Consider the following 25,459-nt stretch of genomic DNA (forward strand, 5'->3'; position numbering starts at 1 on the left):
GTTCCCACATGCTTCAAGAGGGCCACCATTGTTCCTGTTCCCAAGAAAGCTAAGGTAACTGAGCTAAACGACTACCGCCCCGTAGCACTCACTTCCGTCATCATGAAGTGCTTTGAGAGACTAGTCAAGGACCATATCACCTCCACCCTACCTGACACCCTAGACCCACTCCAATTTGCTTACCGCCCAAATAGGTCCACAGACGATGCAATCTCAACCACACTGCACACTGCCTTAACCCACCTGGACAAGAGGAATACCTATGTGAGAATGCTGTTCATCGACTACAGCTCGGCATTCAACACCATAGTACCCTCCAAGCTCGTCATCAAGCTCGAGACCCTGGGTCTCGACCCCGCCCTGTGCAACTGGGTACTGGACTTCCTGACGGGCCGCCCCCAGGTGGTGAGGGTAGGCAACAACATCTCCTCCCCGCTGATCCTCAACACGGGGCCCCACAAGGGTGCGTTCTGAGCCCTCTCCTGTACTCCCTGTTCACCCACGACTGCGTGGCCACGCACGCCTCCAACTCAATCATCAAGTTTGCGGACGACACAACAGTGGTAGGCTTGATTACCAACAACGACGAGACGGCCTACAGGGAGGAGGTGAGGGCCCTCGGAGTGTGGTGTCAGGAAAATAACCTCACACTCAACGTCAACAAAACTAAGGAGATGATTGTGGACTTCAGGAAACAGCAGAGGGAACACCCCCTATCCACATCGATGGAACAGTAGTGGAGAGGGTAGCAAGTTTTAAGTTCCTCGGCATACACATCACAGACAAACTGAATTGGTCCACTCACACTGACAGCGTCGTGAAGAAGGCGCAGCAGCGTCTCTTCAACCTCAGGAGGCTGAAGAAATTCGGCTTGTCACCAAAAGCACTCACAAACTTCTACAGATGCACAATCGAGAGCATCCTGGCGGGCTGTATCACCGCCTGGTACGGCAACTGCTCCGCCCTCAACCGTAAGGCTCTCCAGAGGGTAGTGAGGTCTGCACAACGCATCACCGGGGGCAAACTACCTGCCCTCCAGGACACCTACACCACCCGATGTTACAGGAAGGCCATAAAGATCATCAAGGACATCAACCACCCGAACCACTGCCTGTTCACCCCGCTATCATCCAGAAGGCGAGGTCAGTACAGGTGCATCAAAGCTGGGACCGAGAGACTGAAAAACAGCTTCTATCTCAAGGCCATCAGACTGTTAAACAGCCACCACTAACATTGAGTGGCTGCTGCCAACACACTGTCATTGACACTGACCCAACTCCAGCCACTTTAATAATGGGAATTGATGGGAAATGATGTAAATATATCACTAGCCACTTTAAACAATGCTACCTTATATAATGTTACTTACCCTACATTATTCATCTCATATGCATATGTATATACTGTACTCTAGATCATCGACTGCATTCTTATGTCACTAGCCACTTTAACTATGCCACTTTGTTTACTTTGTCTACATACTCATCTCATATGTATATACTGTACTCGATACCATCTACTGTATGCTGCTCTGTACCATCACTCATTCATATATCCTTATGTACATATTTCTTATCCCCTTACACTGTGTATAAGACAGTAGTTTTGGAATTGTTAGTTAGATTACTTGTTGGTTATCACTGCATTGTCGGAACTAGAAGCACAAGCATTTCGCTACACTCACATTAACATCTGCTAACCATGTGTATGTGACAAATAAAATTTGATTTGATTTGAATGACTGTTTGGAGACTTCCTGTAGTGAAAGTGGCCACGACCGTGTTTAAAGCTGTTTATTTTTTAGTGATGTGCAGTTCACAAACGGTTCGTTAATCTACTCTTTTTACTGACTCAAGTCGTGCTTCGTTTTTTTGTTGTTGTGAGTGACTCGTTCATTTTAGTAATTAGTTTTGACCTGCTGACCGCAGTGAAGTCCTACAACAGGATTACTACACTCTCCTCTGGCTCAGTGGCTCCAGTGAAGTCCTACAACAGGATTACTACACTCTCCTCTGGCTCAGTGGCTCCAGTGAAGTCCTACAGCAGGATTACTACACTCTCCTCTGGCTCAGTGGCTCCAGTGAAGTCCTACAGCAGGATTACTACACTCTCCTCTGGCTCAGTGGCTCCAGTGAAGTCCTACAGCAGGATTACTACACTCTCCTCTGGCTCAGTGGCTCCAGTGAAGTCCTACAGCAGGATTACTACACTCTCCTCTGGCTCAGTGGCTCCAGTGAAGTCCTACAGCAGGATTACTACACTCTCCTCTGGCTCAGTGGCTCCAGTGAAGTCCTACAGCAGGATTACTACACTCTCCTCTGGCTCAGTGGCTCCAGTGAAGTCCTACAGCAAGATTACTGCACTCTCCTCCTGCTCAGTGGCTCCAGTGAAGTACTACAGCAAGATTACTGCACTCTCCTCCTGCTCAGTGGCTCCAGTGAAGTACTACAGCAAGATTACTGCACTCTCCTCCTGCTCAGTGGCTCCAGTGAAGTCCTACAGCAGGATTACTACACTCTCCTCTGGCTCAGTGGCTCCAGAGACGTCCTCCGACCAACTACTATCTGTCATGTAGCCGTGCAGGAAAACAGATCGTGCTGCAGGCAGCATAGACGAAAAAGACATGTTTAGAAATGATCATTGGTCGCATGGTGCAAGAATGAATACAATGAGTTATTGAATGTTATGATGGACACAGCTTTGTAGAAGCAAAACAACTCTGCTCAACACTCAAACTTGAAAATTAATATTTTTTTGGGGGGGTGGGGGGGGGGCGGTCTGCAGTTCACAAGTGCTATTGTGCTCATCACTAGTGATGGGGGGGGGGAAATCTATACATTCACATCGCAATATTTATTTTGGACGATTTTGTAAATTTTATTTTTGCTAGGTAGCATTAGCTAGCGCTGGTAAGCTGTACCTCTGCCAAAATTCATATTTGTCATCCTATAGCTTGTAATCCATCTAATTAAAAAAAATATATAGTGAGTCAATGTGTGTTCAGCACTTGTATTTCCATGACTGATCAAAACTCATGTTCTCATTGGCCTTCTCTCTCGTCGCTCTGCAGCAGACGTGGTGGGCAATATGTTTGAGACATCAAATCGCAATACGTATTGGTATCGACGTCCCTGTCAATTCCCAGCCCTACTTATCACCCTCACGACAGTCAAGCAATGCATTCCGGCGAGAGTCGGTCACAATCTACTCCGCGGTTGTGGGCCCCGACTAGACCTCGTTTCAAATGTATCAAGAGATCACCCTATTTGTTTGGCTAGCAATCAACAGTTTTTTAAATATGTTTTTTAAGCACACATTTTTACAAGTCTCAATCACAAATCACCACTCCAATAACATGTGAACGAGAGTTATAGAAAAATGACTATTTTTCAAATGTCCAGTTCAGCGGTAGAGGGTCCTGTGTCGAATATCTGAGTCAGTAAACTCCCCATAACTAGTGTTTTTTTTGTGGGAAAAATCTCTGACTAATATTAGGAGCTAGACAATGACTCCTCTCACTGAGGCAGATACAACAAGGCCCAACCCTGCTAGTACGAGGTGATTTTAAACAAGCCAATCTGTTTTGTGTGTAAAATCAAGTGCCCAGAGAGGTGCACTAATTTGTTGTTACTCAATGCCAACACATTCTCGTTTTTGGAAATGTGTTTCGAGTGTAAATTCTCCTTTGAAGTATTGTATTCACCTTGCTTCTCCCTCGAGCTGGATTCTAAACTGATTTCAGGCTCTTTCATATGGCTCTCTGCTCGTCTATAAGGAATGTTTTTGACATGGCTCTCTACTCGTCTATAAGGAATGTTTTTGTTTTTTTAACCTCTGACACTACCTCTACCTCTGACTCTACCTCTACCTCTGACTCTACCTCTACCTCTGACACTACCTCTACCTCTGACACTACCTCTGACACTACCTCTACCTCTGACACTACCTCTACCTCTACCTCTGACTCTACCTCTACCTCTGACTCTACCTCTACCTCTGACTCTACCTCTACCTCTGACACTACCTCTACCTCTGACTCTACCTCTGACTCTACCTCTACCTCTGACACTACCTCTACCTCTGACACTACCTCTACCTCTGACACTACCTCTACCTCTGACACTACCTCTGACACTACCTCTGACACTACCTCTGACTCTACCTCTACCTCTGACTCTACCTCTACCTCTGACACTACCTCTACCTCTGACTCTACCTCTACCTCTGACACTACCTCTACCTCTGACACTCTGACACTCCTCTACCTCTGACTCTACCTCTGACTACCTCTGACTCTACCTCTGACTCTACCTCTACCTCTGACCTCTGACTACCTCTACCTCTGACTCTACCTCTACCTCTGACTCTACCTCTACCTCTGACACTACCTCTACCTCTGACACTACCTCTATCTCTGACACTACCTCTACCTCTGACTCTACCTCTACCTCTGACACTACCTCTACCTCTGACTCTACCTCTACCTCTGACACTACCTCTACCTCTGACACTACCTCTACCTCTGACACTACCTCTACCTCTGACTCTACCTCTACCTCTGACTCTACCTCTACCTCTACCTCTGACACTACCTCTACCTCTGACTCTACCTCTGACTCTACCTCTACCTCTGACACTACCTCTACCTCTGACACTACCTCTACCTCTGACACTACCTCTGACTCTACCTCTGACACTACCTCTACCTCTGACACTACCTCTACCTCTGACACTACCTCTACCTCTGACTCTACCTCTACCTCTGACACTACCTCTACCTCTGACACTACCTCTACCTCTGACACTACCTCTACCTCTGACTCTACCTCTACCTCTGACTCTACCTCTACCTCTGACACTACCTCTACCTCTGACTCTACCTCTGACTCTACCTCTACCTCTGACACTACCTCTACCTCTGACACTACCTCTACCTCTGACACTACCTCTGACTCTACCTCTGACACTACCTCTACCTCTGACACTACCTCTACCTCTGACTCTACCTCTACCTCTGACTCTACCTCTACCTCTGACACTACCTCTACCTCTGACACTACCTCTACCTCTGACACTACCTCTACCTCTGACTCTACCTCTACCTCTGACTCTACCTCTACCTCTACCTCTGACACTACCTCTACCTCTGACTCTACCTCTGACTCTACCTCTACCTCTGACACTACCTCTACCTCTGACACTACCTCTACCTCTGACACTACCTCTACCTCTGACACTCTGACACTACCTCTGACACTACCTCTACCTGACTCTACCTCTACCTCTGACTCTACCTCTACCTCTGACACTACCTCTACCTCTGACACTACCTCTGACACTACCTCTACCTCTGACACTACCTCTACCTCTGACACTACCTCTGACTCTACCTCTACCTCTGACTCTACCTCTACCTCTACCTCTGACACTACCTCTACCTCTGACACTACCTCTACCTCTGACACTACCTCTACCTCTGACACTACCTCTACCTCTGACACTACCTCTGACACTACCTCTGACACTACCTCTGACACTACCTCTGACTCTACCTCTACCTCTGACTCTACCTCTACCTCTGACACTACCTCTACCTCTGACTCTACCTCTACCTCTGACACTACCTCTACCTCTGACACTACCTCTACCTCTGACACTACCTCTGACTCTACCTCTGACTCTACCTCTGACTACCTCTGACTCTACCTCTGACTCTACCTCTACCTCTGACACTACCTCTACCTCTGACTCTACCTCTACCTCTGACACTACCTCTACCTCTGACACTACCTCTATCTCTGACACTACCTCTACCTCTGACTCTACCTCTACCTCTGACACTACCTCTACCTCTGACTCTACCTCTACCTCTGACACTACCTCTACCTCTGACACTACCTCTACCTCTGACACTACCTCTACCTCTGACACTACCTCTACCTCTGACTCTACCTCTGACTCTACCTCTACCTCTGACTCTACCTCTACCTCTGACTCTACCTCTACCTCTGACACTACCTCTACCTCTGACACTACCTCTACCTCTGACACTACCTCTACCTCTGACACTACCTCTACCTCTGACACTACCTCTACCTCTGACACTACCTCTACCTCTGACACTACCTCTACCTCTGACACTACCTCTACCTCTGACACTACCACTACCTCTGACACTACCACTACCTCTGACACTACCACTACCTCTGACACTACCTCCCACTACCTCTGACACTACCTCCCACTACCTCTGACACTACCTCCCTCTACCTCTGACACTACCTCCCTCTACCTCTGACACTACCTCCCTCTACCTCTGACACTACCTCTGACACTACCTCTACCTCTGACACTACCTCTACCTCTGACACTACCACTACCTCTGACACTACCACTACCTCTGACACTACCACTACCTCTGACACTACCTCTACCTCTGACACTACCTCCCTCTACCTCTGACTCTACCTCTGACACTACCTCTGACTCTACCTCTGACTCTACCTCTACCTCTGACACTACCTCTACCTCTGACTCTACCTCTGACACTACCTCTACCTCTGACACTACCTCTACCTCTGACACTACCTCTACCTCTGACACTACCTCTACCTCTGACACTACCTCTACCTCTGACTCTACCTCTACCTCTGACTCTACCTCTACCTCTGACACTACCTCTACCTCTGACTCTACCTCTACCTCTGACACTACCTCTACCTCTGACACTACCTCTACCTCTGACACTACCTCTACCTCTGACTCTACCTCTGACACTACCTCTACCTCTGACACTACCTCTACCTCTGACACTACCTCTACCTCTGACACTACCTCTACCTCTGACACTACCTCTACCTCTGACTCTACCTCTACCTCTGACTCTACCTCTACCTCTGACTCTACCTCTACCTCTGACACTACCTCTACCTCTGACACTACCTCTACCTCTGACACTACCTCTACCTCTGACTCTACCTCTACCTCTGACACTACCTCTACCTCTGACTCTACCTCTACCTCTGACTCTACCTCTACCTCTGACTCTACCTCTACCTCTGACTCTACCTCTGACTCTACCTCTACCTCTGACACTACCTCTACCTCTGACTCTACCTCTGACTCTACCTCTGACTCTACCTCTACCTCTGACACTACCTCTACCTCTGACACTACCTCTACCTCTGACACTACCTCTGACACTACCTCTACCTCTGACTCTACCTCTACCTCTGACACTACCTCTACCTCTGACACTACCTCTACCTCTGACTCTACCTCTACCTCTGACACTACCTCTGACACTACCTCTGACTCTACCTCTGACTCTACCTCTGACTCTACCTCTGACTCTACCTCTGACTCTACCTCTGACTCTACCTCTGACTCTACCTCTGACTCTACCTCTGACACTACCTCTGACACTACCTCTACCTCTACCTCTGACACTACCTCTACCTCTGACACTACCTCTACCTCTGACACTACCTCTACCTCTGACTCTACCTCTACCTCTGACACTACCTCTACCTCTGACACTACCTCTACCTCTGACACTACCTCTACCTCTGACACTACCTCTACCTCTGACACTACCTCTACCTCTGACACTACCTCTGACTCTACCTCTGACACTACCTCTACCTCTGACACTACCTCTACCTCTGACACTACCTCTACCTCTGACTCTACCTCTACCTCTGACACTACCTCTACCTCTGACACTACCTCTACCTCTGACACTACCTCTACCTCTGACTCTACCTCTACCTCTGACTCTACCTCTACCTCTACCTCTGACACTACCTCTACCTCTGACTCTACCTCTGACTCTACCTCTACCTCTGACACTACCTCTACCTCTGACACTACCTCTACCTCTGACACTACCTCTACCTCTGACACTTCCTCTGACACTACCTCTGACTCTACCTCTACCTCTGACTCTACCTCTACCTCTGACACTACCTCTACCTCTGACTCTACCTCTACCTCTGACACTACCTCTACCTCTGACACTACCTCTACCTCTGACACTACCTCTACCTCTGACACTACCTCTGACTCTACCTCTGACTCTACCTCTGACTCTACCTCTGACTCTACCTCTGACTCTACCTCTGACTCTACCTCTGACTCTACCTCTACCTCTGACACTACCTCTACCTCTGACTCTACCTCTACCTCTGACACTACCTCTACCTCTGACACTACCTCTACCTCTGACTCTACCTCTACCTCTGACACTACCTCTACCTCTGACACTACCTCTACCTCTGACACTACCTCTACCTCTGACACTACCTCTACCTCTGACACTACCTCTACCTCTGACACTACCTCTACCTCTGACACTACCTCTACCTCTGACACTACCTCTACCTCTGACACTACCTCTACCTCTGACACTACCTCTACCTCTGACACTACCACTACCTCTGACACTACCACTACCTCTGACACTACCACTACCTCTGACACTACCTCCCTCTACCTCTGACACTACCTCCCTCTACCTCTGACACTACCTCCCTCTACCTCTGACACTACCTCCCTCTACCTCTGACACTACCTCCCTCTACCTCTGACACTACCTCCCTCTACCTCTGACACTACCTCTACCTCTGACACTACCTCTACCTCTGACACTACCACTACCTCTGACACTACCACTACCTCTGACACTACCTCCCACTACCTCTGACACTACCTCCCTCTACCTCTGACTCTACCTCTGACACTACCTCTGACTCTACCTCTACCTCTGACTCTACCTCTACCTCTGACACTACCTCTACCTCTGACACTACCTCTACCTCTGACACTACCACTACCTCTGACACTACCACTACCTCTGACACTACCACTACCTCTGACACTACCACTACCTCTGACACTACCACTACCTCTGACACTACCACTACCTCTGACACTACCTCCCTCTACCTCTGACACTACCTCCCTCTACCTCTGACACTACCTACCTCTGACACTACCTCTACCTCTGACACTACCTCTACCTCTGACACTACCTCTACCTCTGACACTACCTCTACCTCTGACACTACCACTACCTCTGACACTACCACTACCTCTGACACTACCTCCCTCTACCTCTGACACTACCTCCCTCTACCTCTGACTCTACCTCTGACTCTACCTCTACCTCTGACACTACCTCTACCTCTGACTCTACCTCTGACACTACCTCTACCTCTGACACTACCTCTACCTCTGACACTACCTCTACCTCTGACACTACCTCTACCTCTGACTCTACTACCTCTGACTCTACCTCTGACTCTACCTCTACCTCTGACACTACCTCTGACTCTACCTCTACCTCTGACACTACCTCTACCTCTGACACTACCTCTACCTCTGACACTACCTCTACCTCTGACACTACCACTACCTCTGACACTACCACTACCTCTGACACTACCACTACCTCTGACACTACCACTACCTCTGACACTACCACTACCTCTGACACTACCACTACCTCTGACACAGGCTGTGTCCCAAATGGCACCTATTTCCTATATTGTGCACTGTGTTTGATCAGAGCCATATGGGCCCTGGTCAAAAGTGAATCGGTGCCATTTGAGGATTCCCCTCTCCTTACTACCACCTCTCCTTACTACCACCTCTCCTTACTACCACCTCTCCTTACTACCACCTCTCCTTACTACCACCTCTCCTTACTACCACCTCTCCTTACTACCACCTCTCCTTACTACCACCTCTCCCACTTGTGATTGTGGGAGATGGTGCTGAGTGTCCCAGGCAGCTGGAGGAAAAGGAGACGAGGATTTCATTTATAAGCTTTTCGTTTCCTCTTTTTCTTCAGCGTTCATGATTAAACACGCGGTCAGGATTCTGGAAACCTCTTCTCCTCAGATTAATCGAAGTGGGGTAATGAAAGGCTTGTTGTTTTTGAATAGGGTTAACGTTAAATCAACTCCCAGTCGACGGTTACGAAGTCAAAATGTCCCTTTAAAAAAAATAAAAAATGATGACGTAGTCTTCATATAATTATATAGTGTATCACTGGCTTTGTACATCTGGCAGACATTTTTAAACAAACGTTATAAGAATGATTCTGCATCTGTCTGCGTGTGATTTAGACCATATCAACCCCAAAGAAAGGCCTTAAAGTGGCACTTCTGTCTCCTTTTCACCTCTATTTAACACCTGATTTCCTTAACAAAAAAGGCACATCTCAACAGGTGGCCCAGGTAAGTCATGACATGGGGGGGCTTTCCCTTTGTTTAAATTTACTAATCAGTGACCTTAATTCCTCAATTAAGTACAAGGGAGGAGCGAAAACCAGCAGACACCCGCCCCTCTGTGGAACGAGTTTGATGTACTCTACTGTATTTATACTTGAGATATTACTTTTCAACAGGAAAAGTTTTTTTTTTTTTAAATCCCCGGAGGACATATTTTTTAAGGCTACTTACATTATCTCCCTAGTCTTTGTGGAAACGGAGAGATGTAATGGTAGTGTTGCCAATACAAACCAGATCTTTTTTATAAGGTTTTTAAAAATACAATTTTAAATTACAACCAGATGTCTCACACTATAATTTTCTATGGAAGTCACGGGTTAGGATTCCAAACCCCAACTGCAGTGTGTTCCTCGTTAGGGTTGGCCGGTATCCAGATTTTCATACCTTCCTGCTCAAAATACCCCCAGTATACACGGTATACCGCTGAAGTCTATTCCTGGTTCGTAGTAATTAGTGAAGCACTTAGTGAAAACAAACCCAACAGCGTTGCAAAGGTAAACTGGAGGACGGGAGAGTTTCTTTCCATTCTCCTCCCATGTGAATGTACTGGGTTCAGGTCCAGGAAAGGGCCTGTTTAGTTAGGTTGTGCATTCTTAGAAGAGACAGAATCACCAATCCTGTTATTTGTTGACACACACAACTCAAGCGAACGACTTCCCATGGCCAGCGGCCACTGGTACAGGCCACTGGTACTGCCGTCAGGCCACTGGTACTGCCGTCAGGCCACTGGTACAGGCCACTGGTACTGCCATCAGGCCACTGGTGGTACTGCCGTCAGGCCACTGGTACAGGCCACTGGTACTGCCATCAGGCCACTGGTACTACTGCCGTCAGGCCACTGGTACTACTGCCGTCAGGCCACTGGTACTGCCGTCAGGCCACTGGCACTGCCGTCAGGCCACTGGCACTGCCGTCAGGCCACTGGCACTGCCGTCAGGCCACTGGCACTGCCGTCAGGCCACTGGCACTGCTGTCCGACTGACTGACAGACAGCCAGGTCACTGGTACTGCTGTCCGACTGACTCTCACCTCAACTGTGTTCTCAAGCCTTATAACAGATTATGACTCAAATGCAAATTACGTTATGTAACCTGAATGACTCCCTTTGTCATATTCAGACTGAGAATAAATTACCTTGATTGACTTGTGTGCTATGTTATGAGTGCAGGTTAGTTATTGGAGAACCACTAGACATTGTATTTCTTTTCTTTTTTTTATCACTGACTTGTGAACAATTGACCAGTATTTGTGTTCAGACAAGGTGCTGTAAATCTAGACGGGGATAGTCTGCATTGTTCCTGTCATCAAATCTTGTTCTCACAGAAAGTGGTGATGTTCTCTCTGTTGTCTCCTGTAGTCCAGAGCTGACGGACAGACTCTTCTCTCTGATGTGTTCCGGAGGAGCAACCTAATGGAGAGTGATTACTTTGGCCTAGAGTTCCAGAACATGCAGATGAGCTGGGTAGGTACTCCACTAACTCTGCCTTGTTCTTGAACTTGATGAATGAGATCACTGGGAAATAAGCTGTTTTGATGATTCTCTACAGAAGGGAAAGTCCTAGAGGATCCTGGGACTTTTACAAGTCAGTATTTTCTCAGCTGCTCTCTAGACTTCAGACACATGGCATCTCCTTGCTCTGCAGAGTATTGGTTTGAATTTGTTTGTAAAGCACCCAAATAAAATGTTAAGAACTGGATGTTGTTGAAACATACAGTACTAGTCAAGTTTGTACACACCTACTCATTCCAGGTTAATCTTTTTTTAAATTTTAGACTATTTTATACATTAGAATAATAGTGAAGACATCAAACTATGAAATAACACACATGGAGTCATGTAGTAACCAAAGTGTTAAACAAATCAAAATATAGTAGCAACCCTTTGCCTAGATGACAGTTTTCCACACTTTTGGCTTTCTCTCAACCAGCTTCATGAGGTAGTCACCTGGAATGCCTTGTTAATTTGCTAAATTTCTTTCATTCTTAATGCATTTGAGCCAATCAGTTAGTTGTGTTGTGACAAGGTAGGGGTGGTACACAGAAGATAGCCCTATTTGGTAAAAAACCAAGTCCATATTATGGCAAGAACAGCTCAAATAATCAAAGAGAAATGACAGTGCATCATTACTTTAAGACATGAAAGTCAGTCATTAAGGAACATTTCTAGAACCGTGAATGTTTGTTCAAGTGCAGTCGCAAAAACCATCCAGCTCTATGATGAAACTGGCTCATGTGAGGACTGCCACAGGAAAGGAAGACCCAGAGTTACCTCTGCTGCAGACAATACGTTCATTAGGAGTTACCAGCCTCAGAAATTGCAGCCCAAATAAGTTCTTCCGAGTTCAAGTAACAGACACATCTCAACATCAACGGTACAGAGGAGACTGCGTGAATCAGGCCTTCATGGTCAAATTGCTGCAAAGAAACCACTACTAAAGGACACCAATGAGAACAGACCTGCTTGGGCCAAGAAACACGAGCACTGGACATGACCGGTGGAAATGTGTCTTTTTTTAATATTAGATTTTTGGTTCCAACCGCCGTGTCTTTGTGAGACGCAGAGTTGGTGAAAGGATGATCTCCGCATGTGTGGTTCATGGAGGAGGTGTGATGGCGTGCGGGTGCTTTGCTAGTGACACTGTCGGTGATTCATTTAGAATTCAAGGCACACTTAACTAGGATGGCTACAGCAGCATTCTGCAGCGATACTCTATCCCATCTGGTTTGCGCTTAGTGGGACTATCATTTGTTTTTCAACAGGACAATGACCCAACACACATCCAGGCTGTGTAAGGGCTATTTGACCAAGAAGGAGAGTGTTTTAGTGCTGCATCAGATGACCTGGCCTCCACAGTCACCCGACCTTAACTCAATTGAGATGGTTTGGGATGAGTCGGACCGCAGTGAAGGAAAAGCAGCCAACAAGTGCTCAGCATATGTGCCAACTCCTTCAAGACTGTTGGATAAGCATTCCAGGTGAAGCTGGTTGAGAGAATGCCAAGCGTGTGCAAAGCTGTCATCAAGGAAAAGGGTGGCTACTTTGAGGAATCTCAAATAATAAAATATATTTTGATTTAAAACGGTTTTGGTTACTACATGATTCCATATGTTTTATTTCATAGTTTTGATGTCTTCACCATTATTATACAATGTAGAAAAAAAAGAACTTGAATGAATAGGTGTGTCCAAACCTTTGACTGGTACTGTACATAAAAATGGCCCGGATGTGGTGTAATAAAAATCCTTTCTTAATTGTATGAAAAGGCATCTCGGACACATGGGAGACTGTTAGGGTGTATGAGAAGGCATCTCTGACACATGGCAGACCGGTAGGATTCCTTGTTCAAAGAGGACAGACTCAGGGACGTTTTCAGATGCCTGCGAGGTTCACTGGATCCATCCTGTGGTCTGTCCAGGGGAGGTCGGCGGTTCAGTCGGATCACAGTTAAGGCAATCTAACAGCCAACTTCTTAATAAATAAAAAAACGTATCACCCGTTACACATCTTTTCTGACCTTCTGTCAGATTTGTGAAAGGAGTATTGTCATGGAGACCATTGCAGTTGAGGTGCACTCGCTCTGAATCAATAACACCAGGACAAAGATGCTGTAGAGACTGTAGAGATAGATACTCAAATCAAATTTATTTATATAGCCCTTCGTACATCAGCTGATATCCGCAATGTGGCTATGGAGCCAACCCTCAAATACTCCCGAACCCCGCCCCTCAACTGTCACTCACAGCATCCACCACTGTCACCAAGGCAGCCATCTACATAGCTGTGGTCCCATCACGCCTGAATTATGACTGTTGAACAGTACTTTCTCTTGGACCCACTAGGCCACAAACAGCGCAGAGAGGAAGGACTATGTTTCCTGAGCTCTCAAGCATTCCTTTTTTTAAATGATAATTAAGGCTCATCGGTAATTTTTTAACTTTTTTTTTTCCAGGTTTGGTTGGAACCCACAAAGCTTGTTGTGAAACAAGTGAAGAGTAAGTTCACACACACATGGAGCATTTCTAACACAACAGAACTGGACTTATTGTGAGGTGTAGTTTTTAACGTCTGTTTGTTTGTTTCAGGACCCATGAACACTCTCTTCAGGCTGTCCGTGAAGTTCTTTCCCCCTGACCCTGGTCAGCTGCAGGAAGAGTACACTAGGTTTGATTGTCCCTCACGCTCTCTGTGTCTCAAATGCCACCTTTATTTAGTGTTCTACTTGTGGTACACCATATGGGGAATAGGGTGCCATTTGGGTCAAAAGTAGTGCACTATATGGGGAATAGGGTGCCATTTGGGTCAAAAGTAGTGCACTATATGGGGAATAGGGTGCCATTTGGGTCAAAAGTAGTGCACTATATAGGGAATAGGGTGCCATTTGGGTCAAAAGTAGTGCACTATATAGGGAATAGGGTGCCATTTGGGTCAAAATTAGTGCACTATATGGGAAATAGGGTACCATTTGAAACATCCTCTGTGCCGTAGTCGCAATAAACATGAACAGGACAGCTGTGATACGCTTTTTAATTGTTCAGTCGTTATTTTTTGCAAAAAGCTGATGACGTTGACGAGCTTAACCAGGCGTTATGGTTATTATTATAGAGGCCGATGACCAGATGTAAACTATAAACTAAAGTCCTGACCTGTGTTTACACATGTGCATTTGGGAAAGTATTCAGACCCCTTCACTATTTCCCTCTAATGCACTGTAACTGTTTCACTAAAGTCCTGCCCCTGTTTCACTAAAGTCCTGCCTCTGTTTCACTAAAGTCCTGCCCCTGTTTCACTAAAGTCCTGCCCCTGTTTCACTAAAGTCCTGCCCCTGTTTCACTAAAGTCCTGCCTCTGTTTCACTAAAGTCCTGCCCCTGTTTCACTAAAGTCCTGCCCCTGTTTCACTAAAGTCCTGCCCCTGTTTCCTTCCCAACTACCTGTTGGCCCTAGACATGGAAACACGATTTCTCTAGTACACCAGGGTGTATACTTCAGTGTAACACACCGGTGTCCATATTGAAAAAGCAGCGTAAACTAAAACCCTGTGTGTGTGTGTTTCCCCCAGGTACCTGTTCTCCCTGCAGATGAAGCGAGACCTGCTAGAGGGCAGGTTGAGCTGTACAGAAAACACCGCTTCCCTGCTGGCCTCACATCTCCTTCAATGTATGTCTGATGATACAGGCTCTTTTTCGTCTAGTGTCGTAGATAAACGATTACGCTTTATTTTGAAGAGCGTGTACAGTATGTACTGATTATGACTGTGTTATGAAGTCTGTCCCTAAAGGCTACCCTTTCTATAAAGTGTTATCAAATAAACAACCGTTATAGCTGCATTACATACACATTTATATTGACAATGGATAAATCTGATTTTGATGACCTTTTTTTTAGTAGCATTATTAACATGGTGCTATGTTGCTGCATTTATAACACTGCCCCCGCCCCCCTCCCTCGCCTCCAATCACAGCGGAGATAGGGGACTATGACGACCTGGCGGACAGGGACTTCCTGAAGCTGAACAAGCTGCTGCCCAATCAGGAGAGGATACAGGAGAGGATCATGGAACTGCACTACAGACACCTGTGAGTCGCTACGTCCTTCTGTCCTCTCCTCACACCCAGTGAAACTAACCTCTGTCCTAGCCTGGCCCCAGACCTGTTTGTACTGTACAACCAACTCCTATGTCTATCTGCATGACAATGATTATAGGAGTTGGCAAGACGACACAAGCCGATCTGGGACTAGGCTGTCTCTGTACTGCATACTTAGTCCGTGTTCATTTCGCTCCTTGCTATTGGCAGTGCGATTTCCACGTTGTGCTGACGACAGATATATATATATTTCTTGTCACTTTTTTCCAATGTTTTGAGAGGACATGAAAGGTTCTTTTTGTTTAACTTCAACACTTCACAACATGAATGAATTTCCTCCTTGGAAGCAGGAGTCTTCGTCTCTCTACGTCATGAGTTACAGGTTTCTCTAACAGGTACATGCGAGTACTCCACAGTAACCTCAGCCAGTGTCTTATCCGCCTGTGTCCTAAATGGCACCCTCATCAGATCACGTGTTTAGCAGATGTTATTGTGGGTGTAGCGAAATGCTTGTGTTTCTAGCTCCAACCAGTGTAGTAATATCTAGCAAATTCTCAACAATAAACACAAACCTAAAAGCATAAGAATGGAAATAAGGAATATATAAATATTAGAATGAGTAATATAGGAGTGGCATTGACTAGAATACAGTAGAATAGAATACAGTATATACATATGAGTAAGGCAAATTATGTAAACGTTATTAGTGGCCGGTGTTCCCGTTATTGGAGTGGCCGGTGTTCCCGTTATTGGAGTGGCCGGTGTTCCCGTTATTGGAGTGGCCGGTGTTCCCGTTATTGGAGTGGCCGGTGTTCCCGTTATTGGAGTGGCCGGTGTTCCCGTTATTGGAGTGGCCGGTGTTCCCGTTATTGGAGTGGCCGGTGTTCCCGTTATTGGAGTGGCCGGTGTTCCCGTTATTGGAGTGGCCGGTGTTCCCGTTATTGGAGTGGCCGGTGTTCCCGTTATTGGAGTGGCCGGTGTTCCCGTTAGTGGAGTGGCCGGTGTTCCCGTTAGTGGAGTGGCCGGTGTTCCCGTTAGTGGAGTGGCCGGTGTTCCATGTCTATGTATATAGGGCAGCAGCCTTTAAAGTGCAGGGTTACATAACTGGGTGGAAGCTGCCTAGTGATGGCTATTTAACAGTCTGATGGCCCCGAGCTGGGTTTTTTTCTCTCTTGGTCCCAGCTTTTATGCACCTGTACTGACCTCGCCTTCTAGATGATAGCGGGGTATTTGTATTTATTATGGATCCCCATTAGTTCCTGCCAAAGCAGCAGCTACTCTTCCTGGGGTCCAGCAAAATTTAAGGCAGTTTATACATTTTTAAAACATTACAATACATTCACAGATTTCACACTGTGTGCCCTCAGGCCCCTACTCCACCACTACCACATCTACAGTACTAAATCCATTCATATGTTATCGTGTGTGTGTGTGCATGTGTCTGTGCCAAATGTTTGTGTTGCTTCACAGTCCCCGCTGTTCCATAAGGTATTTTTTAAAATCTGTTTTTTAATTATACTGCTTGTGTCAGTTACTTGATGTGGAATAGAGTTCTATGTAGTTCTGTGCACCTCCCATAGTCTGTTCTGTACTTTGGGACTGTGAAGAGACCTCTGGTGGCATATCTTGTGGGGTATGCATGGGTGTCCGAGCTGTGTGCCAATAGTTTAAATGGACAGCTCGGTGCATTCAACTTGTCAACTTCTTGTAAATACAAGTAGTGTCTCTCCTCCACTTTCAGCCAGGAGAGATTGACATGCATATTATTAATATTAGCTCTCTGTGTATGTCCAAGGACCAGCCGTGCTGCCCTGTTCTGAGCCAATTGCAATTTTCCTTAGTCCTTTTTTTTGTGGCACCTGACCACACAACTGAACAGTAGTCCAGGTGTGACAAAACTAGGGCCTGTAGGACCTGCCTTGTTGATAGTGCTGTTAAGAAGGTAGAGCAGCTCTTTATTATGGACAGACTCCCCATCTTAGCTACTACTGCATCAATATGTTTTGACCATTTGACCATGACATCTCGACTTGCCCAAGACTTAGTTGAGGTTTAGGGTTTAGTGAGTGTGTTTGTTCCAAATGCAATGCTTTTAGTTTTGGACATATTTAGGGCTAACTTATTCCTTGCCACCCACTCTGAAATTAACTGCAGCTCTTTGAGTGTTGCAATCATTTTCAGTTGCTGTAGTAGCTGAAGTGTATAGTGTTGAGTCATCCACATACATAGACACTCTGGCTTTACTCAGTCAGTGGCATGTCATTAGTAAAAAAAAAAAAAAAAGCAAGGGACCTAAACAGCTGCCCTGGGGAATTCCGGCCGTGGCTCCGGGTGTTTGTTGTCCTGCAGTCCCCTTGTCAAAACTAGTGCACTATATAGGGAATAAGGTGCTATATGGGACGCAGACTCATATGGCACCTTATGAAGCTGAACCCAAGATGCATTGGTTTTAGCTGTTTCAGATCGTCTGCTTCACCTCCAGCACTGAACGTCTTATTGTTTGAAGCTAATGTCCCGGAGTCATCTTGGACATATACTTTTTTAGTTTGTTTTACAAGTGGTTCAGGCAGCACGAAATTGCCTTGAATAGCTTGATAAAAAGATTACAAACTAGGTTTATTTGGATTTCCATAAACATGTGTTAATGTTCCTTTTTAGGTAAAAAGTTATCTCAGATATTTCTGCTGACATAGACACTTTTTAAAATCGCACACAAAACATAGTCAATAGACAACTAAATGTGACTGTCTCTGGGAGGAGTTGAGTCTGGCAGCTGTTCAGAATTCAAAGGGCTCTTCGTGGTAATCTGGGTGTTCTAGCTCACTACCCTTTCCCACATTTTCAGCCTGCCTGTTCAAACACCCTTCCTTGAGCTTCTAGTGGCTTTCCACTCCTTTTCTATAGACTGTGGTCCCTCTGGGCCCTTGGTTAGAAGTAGTGCACTATGAAGGAAACAGGATTGCATTTGGAATGCACACTGCCTCTCCTCTTCTCTCCTCAGAGTGACAATAGGCAGGTTTCCATTGACCCAGGTTTATTCCCCAAAAGCAATGTTGCAGAAATCTTTGCATCATATGCAATGGACAGATGTATAGGGGATATATTGATCAATGTTATGTGACCAATGGGTGTCTAACTTCTTTACAATTACAACACTATAAAACTCCACTAAACTTAATTCCAAATATACATACTGCTTTCTAAATAAAACCTTTTCCACAATTTAAAAAAAAAAAAAACATTTTGTTTGCAGGACAAGGATCATCCTGACTTTCTAAAATGCTTGAATTTCTTCGACTTGCTTTTCTGGTTGGCCTGGAACGCAAGTGTCACCATCCAAATCTTCACCATGTCCCAGGTTGTGGTGATACGTTGGCACATGACAATTATTAAAACTTGGCCAAACAATTCTTGCATTCTATCCATGCTGACTTTCGCCCGGCTGTTTGAGACATGAAACAGAGCCTGTATGCCCTCCCCACCTGTCTCCAATTTATTTAAAAATCCATGTAATTAGGTGACATTGTTACGTCATGCTGTTTTTATCGACGCAAGGCCGTGAGACGGAAACTCGCCCTAGCAGGCTATTGGCGTGAGATGGAAACTCGCCCTAGCAGGCTATTGACGCAAGGCCGTTAGACGGAAACTCGCCCTAGCAGGCTATTGACGCAAGATTGTGAGACGGAAACTCGCCCTAGCAGGCCATTGACGTGAGATGGAAACTCGCCCTAGCAGGCTATTGACGCGAGGCCGTGAGCCGGAAACTCGCCCTAGCAGGCTATTGACGCGAGGCCGTGAGCCGGAAACTCGCCCTAGCAGGCTATTGACGCGAGGCCGTGAGCCGGAAACTCGCCCTAGCAGGCTATTGACGCAAGGCCGTGAGACGGAAACTCGCCCTAGCAGGCTATTGACGCGAGACAGTTCGACGGAAACTCGCCCTAGCAGGCTATTGACGCGAGACAGTTCGACGGAAACTCGCCCTAGCAGGCTATTGACGCAAGGCCGTGAGACGGAAACTCGCCCTAGCAGGCTATTGACGTGAGACGGAAACTCGCCCTAGCAGGCTATTGATGCAAGGCCGTGAGACGGAAACTCGCCCTAGCAGGCTATTGGCGTGAGACGGAAACTCGCCCTAGCAGGCTATTGACGTGAGACGGAAACTCTCCCTAGCAGGCTATTGACGTGAGACGGAAACTCTCCCTAGCAGGCTATTGACGTGAGACGGAAACTCTCCCTAGCAGGCTATTGACGTGAGGCCGTGAGACGGAAACTCGCCCTAGCAGGCTATTGACGCGAGGCCGTGAGACGGAAACTCGCCCTAGCAGGCTATTGACGTGAGACGGAAACTCGCCCTAGCAGGCTATTGACGTGAGACGGAAACTCGCCCTAGCAGGCTATTGACGTGAGACGGAAACTCGCCCTAGCAGGCTATTGACGCGAGGCCGTGAGACGGAAACTCGCCCTAGCAGGCTATTGACGCAAGACAGTTCGACGGAAACTCGCCCTAGCAGGCTATTGACGCGAGGCCGTGAGACGGAAACTCGCCCTAGCAGGCTATTGACGCGAGGCCGTGAGACGGAAACTCGCCCTAGCAGGCTATTGACGCCAGGCCGTGAGACGGAAACTCGCCCTAGCAGGCTATTGACGCCAGGCCGTGAGACGGAAACTCGCCCTAGCAGGCTATTGACGCAAGGCCGTTAGACGGAAACTCGCCCTAGCAGGCTATTGACGTGAGACGGAAACTCGCCCTAGCAGGCTATTGACGCAAGGCCGTGAGACGGAAACTCGCCCTAGCAGGCTATTGACGTGAGACGGAAACTCGCCCTAGCAGGCTATTGACGCAAGGCCGTGAGACGGAAACTCGCCCTAGCAGGCTATTGACGCAAGGCCGTGAGACGGAAACTCGCCCTAGCAGGCTATTGACGTGAGACGGAAACTCGCCCTAGCAGGCTATTGACGTGAGACGGAAACTCGCCTATTGACGTGAGACGGAAACTCGCCCTAGCAGGCTATTGACGCAAGGCCGTGAGACGGAAACTCGCCCTAGCAGGCTATTGACGCAAGACAGTTCGACGGAAACTCGCCCTAGCAGGCTATTGACGCAAGGCCGTGAGACGGAAACTCGCCCTAGCAGGCTATTGACGCAAGGCCGTGAGACGGAAACTCGCCCTAGCAGGCTATTGACGCAAGGCCGTGAGACGGAAACTCGCCCTAGCAGGCTATTGACGCAAGGCCGTGAGACGGAAACTCGCCCTAGCAGGCTATTGACGCAAGGCCGTGAGACGGAAACTCGCCCTAGCAGGCTATTGACGCAAGGCCGTGAGACGGAAACATTCTACATGTAGACAACAAAATCAGTGGACAAGTTAATGGAAACATAGCTATTGATGTAGCAGCTCCTAGGTTGGCAGGCAGGGTGGTGGGTTATCTCCCCCCTCTGGCTGTTGGGGAGGAAGCTCTGGCTGTTGGGGAGGACGCTCTGGCTGTGTCCCATATGGCATTCTATTCCTTAAATAGGGTTTAAGGGCCCTGGTCAAAAGTAGTGGACTATACTGGGAATAGGGTGCCATTTGGGACTCAGACTATGGCTTGTGCATGGCTCCTAGCCTCCTCCCTAGCACCCTGATCTAATCCCCCCCGTGTCAGGCCAGGCTATTTGATTAGCCAGACAGCCAGGAGGGGAGAGGAGGGCAGGGGGCAGGAGGAGGGGGTGGAGGAGGGGCATAAGGAGATTTCGCAGCTTAAAGGATGAACAAAATTAGAATGCTGGGTGATGATCTGGCATACTGCCACCCTACTAACCAAAGACGAGCATCATGATTAGTTTGTACACACACGCGTGCGCTCTACTGGAAAACATTGAGATGATTGGCGATTGGATGGCTTTCCTCTTCTCCAACATGCTTTTAGTCAAACATTTTGACATGTTTTCATTTAAGTCCTTGTAAGAGGTTAGGGCTGTGGAGGGGAGCTTTCGGGGGATTTATAGTCATTGTATTTATTTTTATTGCTAGAGTCACTCTTCTTCTCAGGAGAATCACCACAACTCATGTTGACACACGTCAGCCATTTTGTAAGTTCAACAGCCAGCCAGCCGTTCTCTCTGATCTTTCTATAGGTTGTAATACCAAGTAGACTGTTAATATTCAGTTTATCCACATCCTCGCTCATATGAGACAAATTCATAAATAAGACTAATAAAGTGAGCCAGAGATGGAACTGACGAATAGACATTCTTGTTTGCAAAGACAAACTTCCACTGACCTGAAGTGAACGGAACTCACCTTCCCCTGTGTGTGTGTGTGTGTGTGTGTGTCCCCCCCCCAGCGGGCAGACTCCAGCCGACTCAGACTTTCAGGTTCTGGAGATCGCCCGTAAACTGGAGATGTACGGCGTCCGTTTCCACCCAGCAGCCGACCGCGAGGGAACGAAGATCAACCTGGCCGTGGCTCACATAGGCCTGCAGGTCTTCCAGGTGACTTGTAGTTCTACTGCTGACACGCACACACACACACACACACACCTCGCTCCACCTCTGAGAATGCACCTGAGGCCTCATCCCACAGGTTTCAGTTTTTTTTGTCTTCGGTCTCATTTTCTCCCAGGGTAACACCAAAATAAACACCTTCAATTGGTCCAAGATCCGAAAACTGAGCTTCAAGAGGAAACGCTTCCTGATCAAGCTATACCCAGAGGTTCATGTGAGTACTGTATTTCTGTCATCAAAGCATTGGAGGAAATCAGCAGTTGGAAAAAATGACGTGTTCTCGCTTGTCCCTGTTTTGGTAAAAAACTGAGGGATGTGGCTGGAGAAATGGAACCACTCTCCAATTTATAGACCATCCATGATTTTTAATTTTTTTTATTTCACCTTTATTTAACCAGATAGGCAAGTTGAGAACAAGTTCTCATTTACAATTGCGACCTGGCCAAGATAAAGCAAAGCAGTTCGACACATACAACAACACAGAGTTACACATGGAGTAAAACAAAACATACAGTCAATAATACAGTAGAAACAAGTCTATATACGATGTGAGCAAATGAGGTGAGATAAGGGAGGAAAGGCAAAAAAGGCCATGGTGGCGAAGTAAATACAATATAGCAAGTAAAACACTGGAATGGTAGATTTGCAGTGGAAGAATGTGCAAAGTAGAAATACAAATAATGGGGTGCAAAGGAGCAAAATAAATAAATCAATGAAATACAGTAGGGAAAGAGGTAGTTGTTTGGGCTAAATTATAGTTGGGCTATGTACAGGTGTGATATCAACATAGTTTTAACCATGTTTAACTTTGGCATTTTACTTGTATCATTAATTCATTTAAGTCCAAAGATTGATTGTAGCATCTGCAGATTCAACACAAATTGGCTAATTGGGTATCATCCAGAGTGTCTGGCGTTGTTCTCTACCCTGTACAAGAAAAAAGTAAAAATCTGTCTTTACAAATCTATGTAAAGGGATCTGTGTTTTTTATCCTGAAGGTCTGTGCCAAGTTTGAACCATATACAATGCCTTCGGAAAGTATTCAGACCCCTCAAACTTTTTCCACATTTTGTTACGTTACAGCCTTATTCTAAAATTGACGAGTGGAATTTTTTAAAACATTTTTTTTATCCATCTACACACAATACCCCCACAATGACTAAGTAAAAACAGGTTTTTAGATTTTTTTTGCAAATATCACATTTACAGTGCCTTGCGAAAGTATTCGGCCCCCTTGAACTTTGCGACCTTTTGCCACATTTCAGGCTTCAAACATAAAGATATAAAACTGTATTTTTTTGTGAAGAATCAACAACAAGTGGGACACAATCATGAAGTGGAACGACATTTATTGGATATTTCAAACTTATTTAACAAATCAAAAACTGAAAAATTGGGCGTGCAAAATTATTCAGCCCCTTTACTTTCAGTGCAGCAAACTCTCTCCAGAAGTTCAGTGAGGATCTCTGAATGATCCAATGTTGACCTAAATGACTAATGATGATAAATACAATCCACCTGTGTGTAATCAAGTCTCCGTATAAATGCACCTTTGCTGCGATTACAGCTGATGAACTGCAGAGATCTACAACTGTTTTTTTTATTTTATTCCTACTTTCAACGATCTTCTGGGACGACATGTACATATTGTTCGATATTTTGTATTTAATTAAAAAAATTAAAGGCCATATTTGAATTGTAGGGGCCTCATCAGGATACCCTGGAGTTTCAGATGGTCAGTCGGGACCAGTGCAAGATCTTCTGGAAGAATTGTGTGGAACATCACTCGTTCTTCCGCCTCTTGGATCAGCCGCAGCCCAAGTCCAAAGCCATTCTCTTTAGTAGGGGATCGTCGTTCAGATACAGGTATCTCTGCTTTCTGCTGAATCATACGGAGGTAGATTTTGTTTAAAATATGATTATTTAATGGGTTTTATGTTGAGGTAAAATGTTCACTGATGTGAAGTGTAACCATATAGTGTACAGCTTCAACCCATAGGAGACTCTATGGCTCTTGCTGTTGTTGTTTGATGGTATCTGTGTTGACTCTTTCTGGTTTAGTGGGAGGACCCAGAAGCAACTAGTGGAATATGTGAAGGACAGCGGCGCAAGGAGGACACCATATCAGAGGTGTGTGACTCTCTCTGTCTCTGGTCTCTCTGTGTCTTTGACCTCTGTTTAACTCTCACGTGGTTTCCTGTCTCTCTGTCAGGAGGAACAGTAAGGTGAGGATGTCGGCTCGCTCCCTGGCCCCTGATGTGCCAAAACAGGTCAGTGGGATTACCAAGACTAATGACCGGATTAGTGAGTGGTCTTTACGTCAGGGTTAGTGGGATTACCAAGACTAATGACCGGGTTAGTGAGTGGTCTTTAAGTCAGGGTCAGTGGGATTACCAAGACTAATGACCGGGTTAGTGAGTGGTCTTTACGGGGATTACCAAAACTAATGCATCTTTCTGACCGGGTTAGTGAGTGGTCTTTACGTCAGGGTCAGTGGGATTACCAAGACTAATGACCGGGTTAGTGAGTGGTCTTTACGTCAGGGTCAGTGGGATTACCAAGACTAATGCATCTTTCTGACCGGATTAGTGAGTGGTCTTTACGTCAGGGTCAGTGGGATTACCAAGACTAATGCATCTTTCTGACCGGGTTAGTGAGTGGTCTTTACGTCAGGGTCAGTGGGATTACCAAGACTAATGCATCTTTCTGACCGGGTTAGTGAGTGGTCTTTACGTCAGGGTTAGTGGGATTACCAAGACTAATGACCGGGTTAGTGAGTGGTCTTTACGTCAGGGTCAGTGGGATTACCAAGACTAATGCATCTTTCTGACCGGGTTAGTGAGTGGTCTTTACGTCAGGGTTAGTGGGATTACCAAGACTAATGACCGGGTTAGTGAGTGGTCTTTACGTCAGGGTCAGTGGGATTACCAAGACTAATGCATCTTTCTGACCGGGTTAGTGAGTGGTCTTTACGTCAGGGTTAGTGGGATTACCAAGACTAATGACCGGGTTAGTGAGTGGTCTTTACGTCAGGGTCAGTGGGATTACCAAGACTAATGCATCTTTCTGACCGGGTTAGTGAGTGGTCTTTAC

The 25,459-nt window shown here is 46.5% G+C and overlaps 1 protein-coding gene across 5 annotated transcripts in view; it reads left to right on the forward strand.

Annotated features, from left to right (window-relative positions):
* The window catches only part of farp2 (FERM, RhoGEF and pleckstrin domain protein 2), a 114,382-nt gene that overhangs the window by 28,195 nt on the left and 60,728 nt on the right, over nucleotides 1-25,459 (forward strand). For all 5 annotated transcript variants that reach the window (XM_065009334.1, XM_065009336.1, XM_065009335.1 and 2 more), the window contains exons 3-12: nucleotides 11,653-11,757; nucleotides 14,246-14,288; nucleotides 14,379-14,457; nucleotides 15,354-15,451; nucleotides 15,756-15,870; nucleotides 22,207-22,354; nucleotides 22,485-22,580; nucleotides 24,069-24,232; nucleotides 24,428-24,496; nucleotides 24,579-24,636. In XM_065009334.1, the coding sequence (XP_064865406.1) occupies nucleotides 11,653-11,757; nucleotides 14,246-14,288; nucleotides 14,379-14,457; nucleotides 15,354-15,451; nucleotides 15,756-15,870; nucleotides 22,207-22,354; nucleotides 22,485-22,580; nucleotides 24,069-24,232; nucleotides 24,428-24,496; nucleotides 24,579-24,636 (975 nt within the window). The remainder of the gene's footprint in view (nucleotides 1-11,652; nucleotides 11,758-14,245; nucleotides 14,289-14,378; nucleotides 14,458-15,353; nucleotides 15,452-15,755; nucleotides 15,871-22,206; nucleotides 22,355-22,484; nucleotides 22,581-24,068; nucleotides 24,233-24,427; nucleotides 24,497-24,578; nucleotides 24,637-25,459) is intronic.

This window comes from Oncorhynchus nerka, linkage group LG24 (genome assembly GCF_034236695.1).
Source record: "Oncorhynchus nerka isolate Pitt River linkage group LG24, Oner_Uvic_2.0, whole genome shotgun sequence".
NCBI lineage: Eukaryota > Metazoa > Chordata > Actinopteri > Salmoniformes > Salmonidae > Oncorhynchus > Oncorhynchus nerka.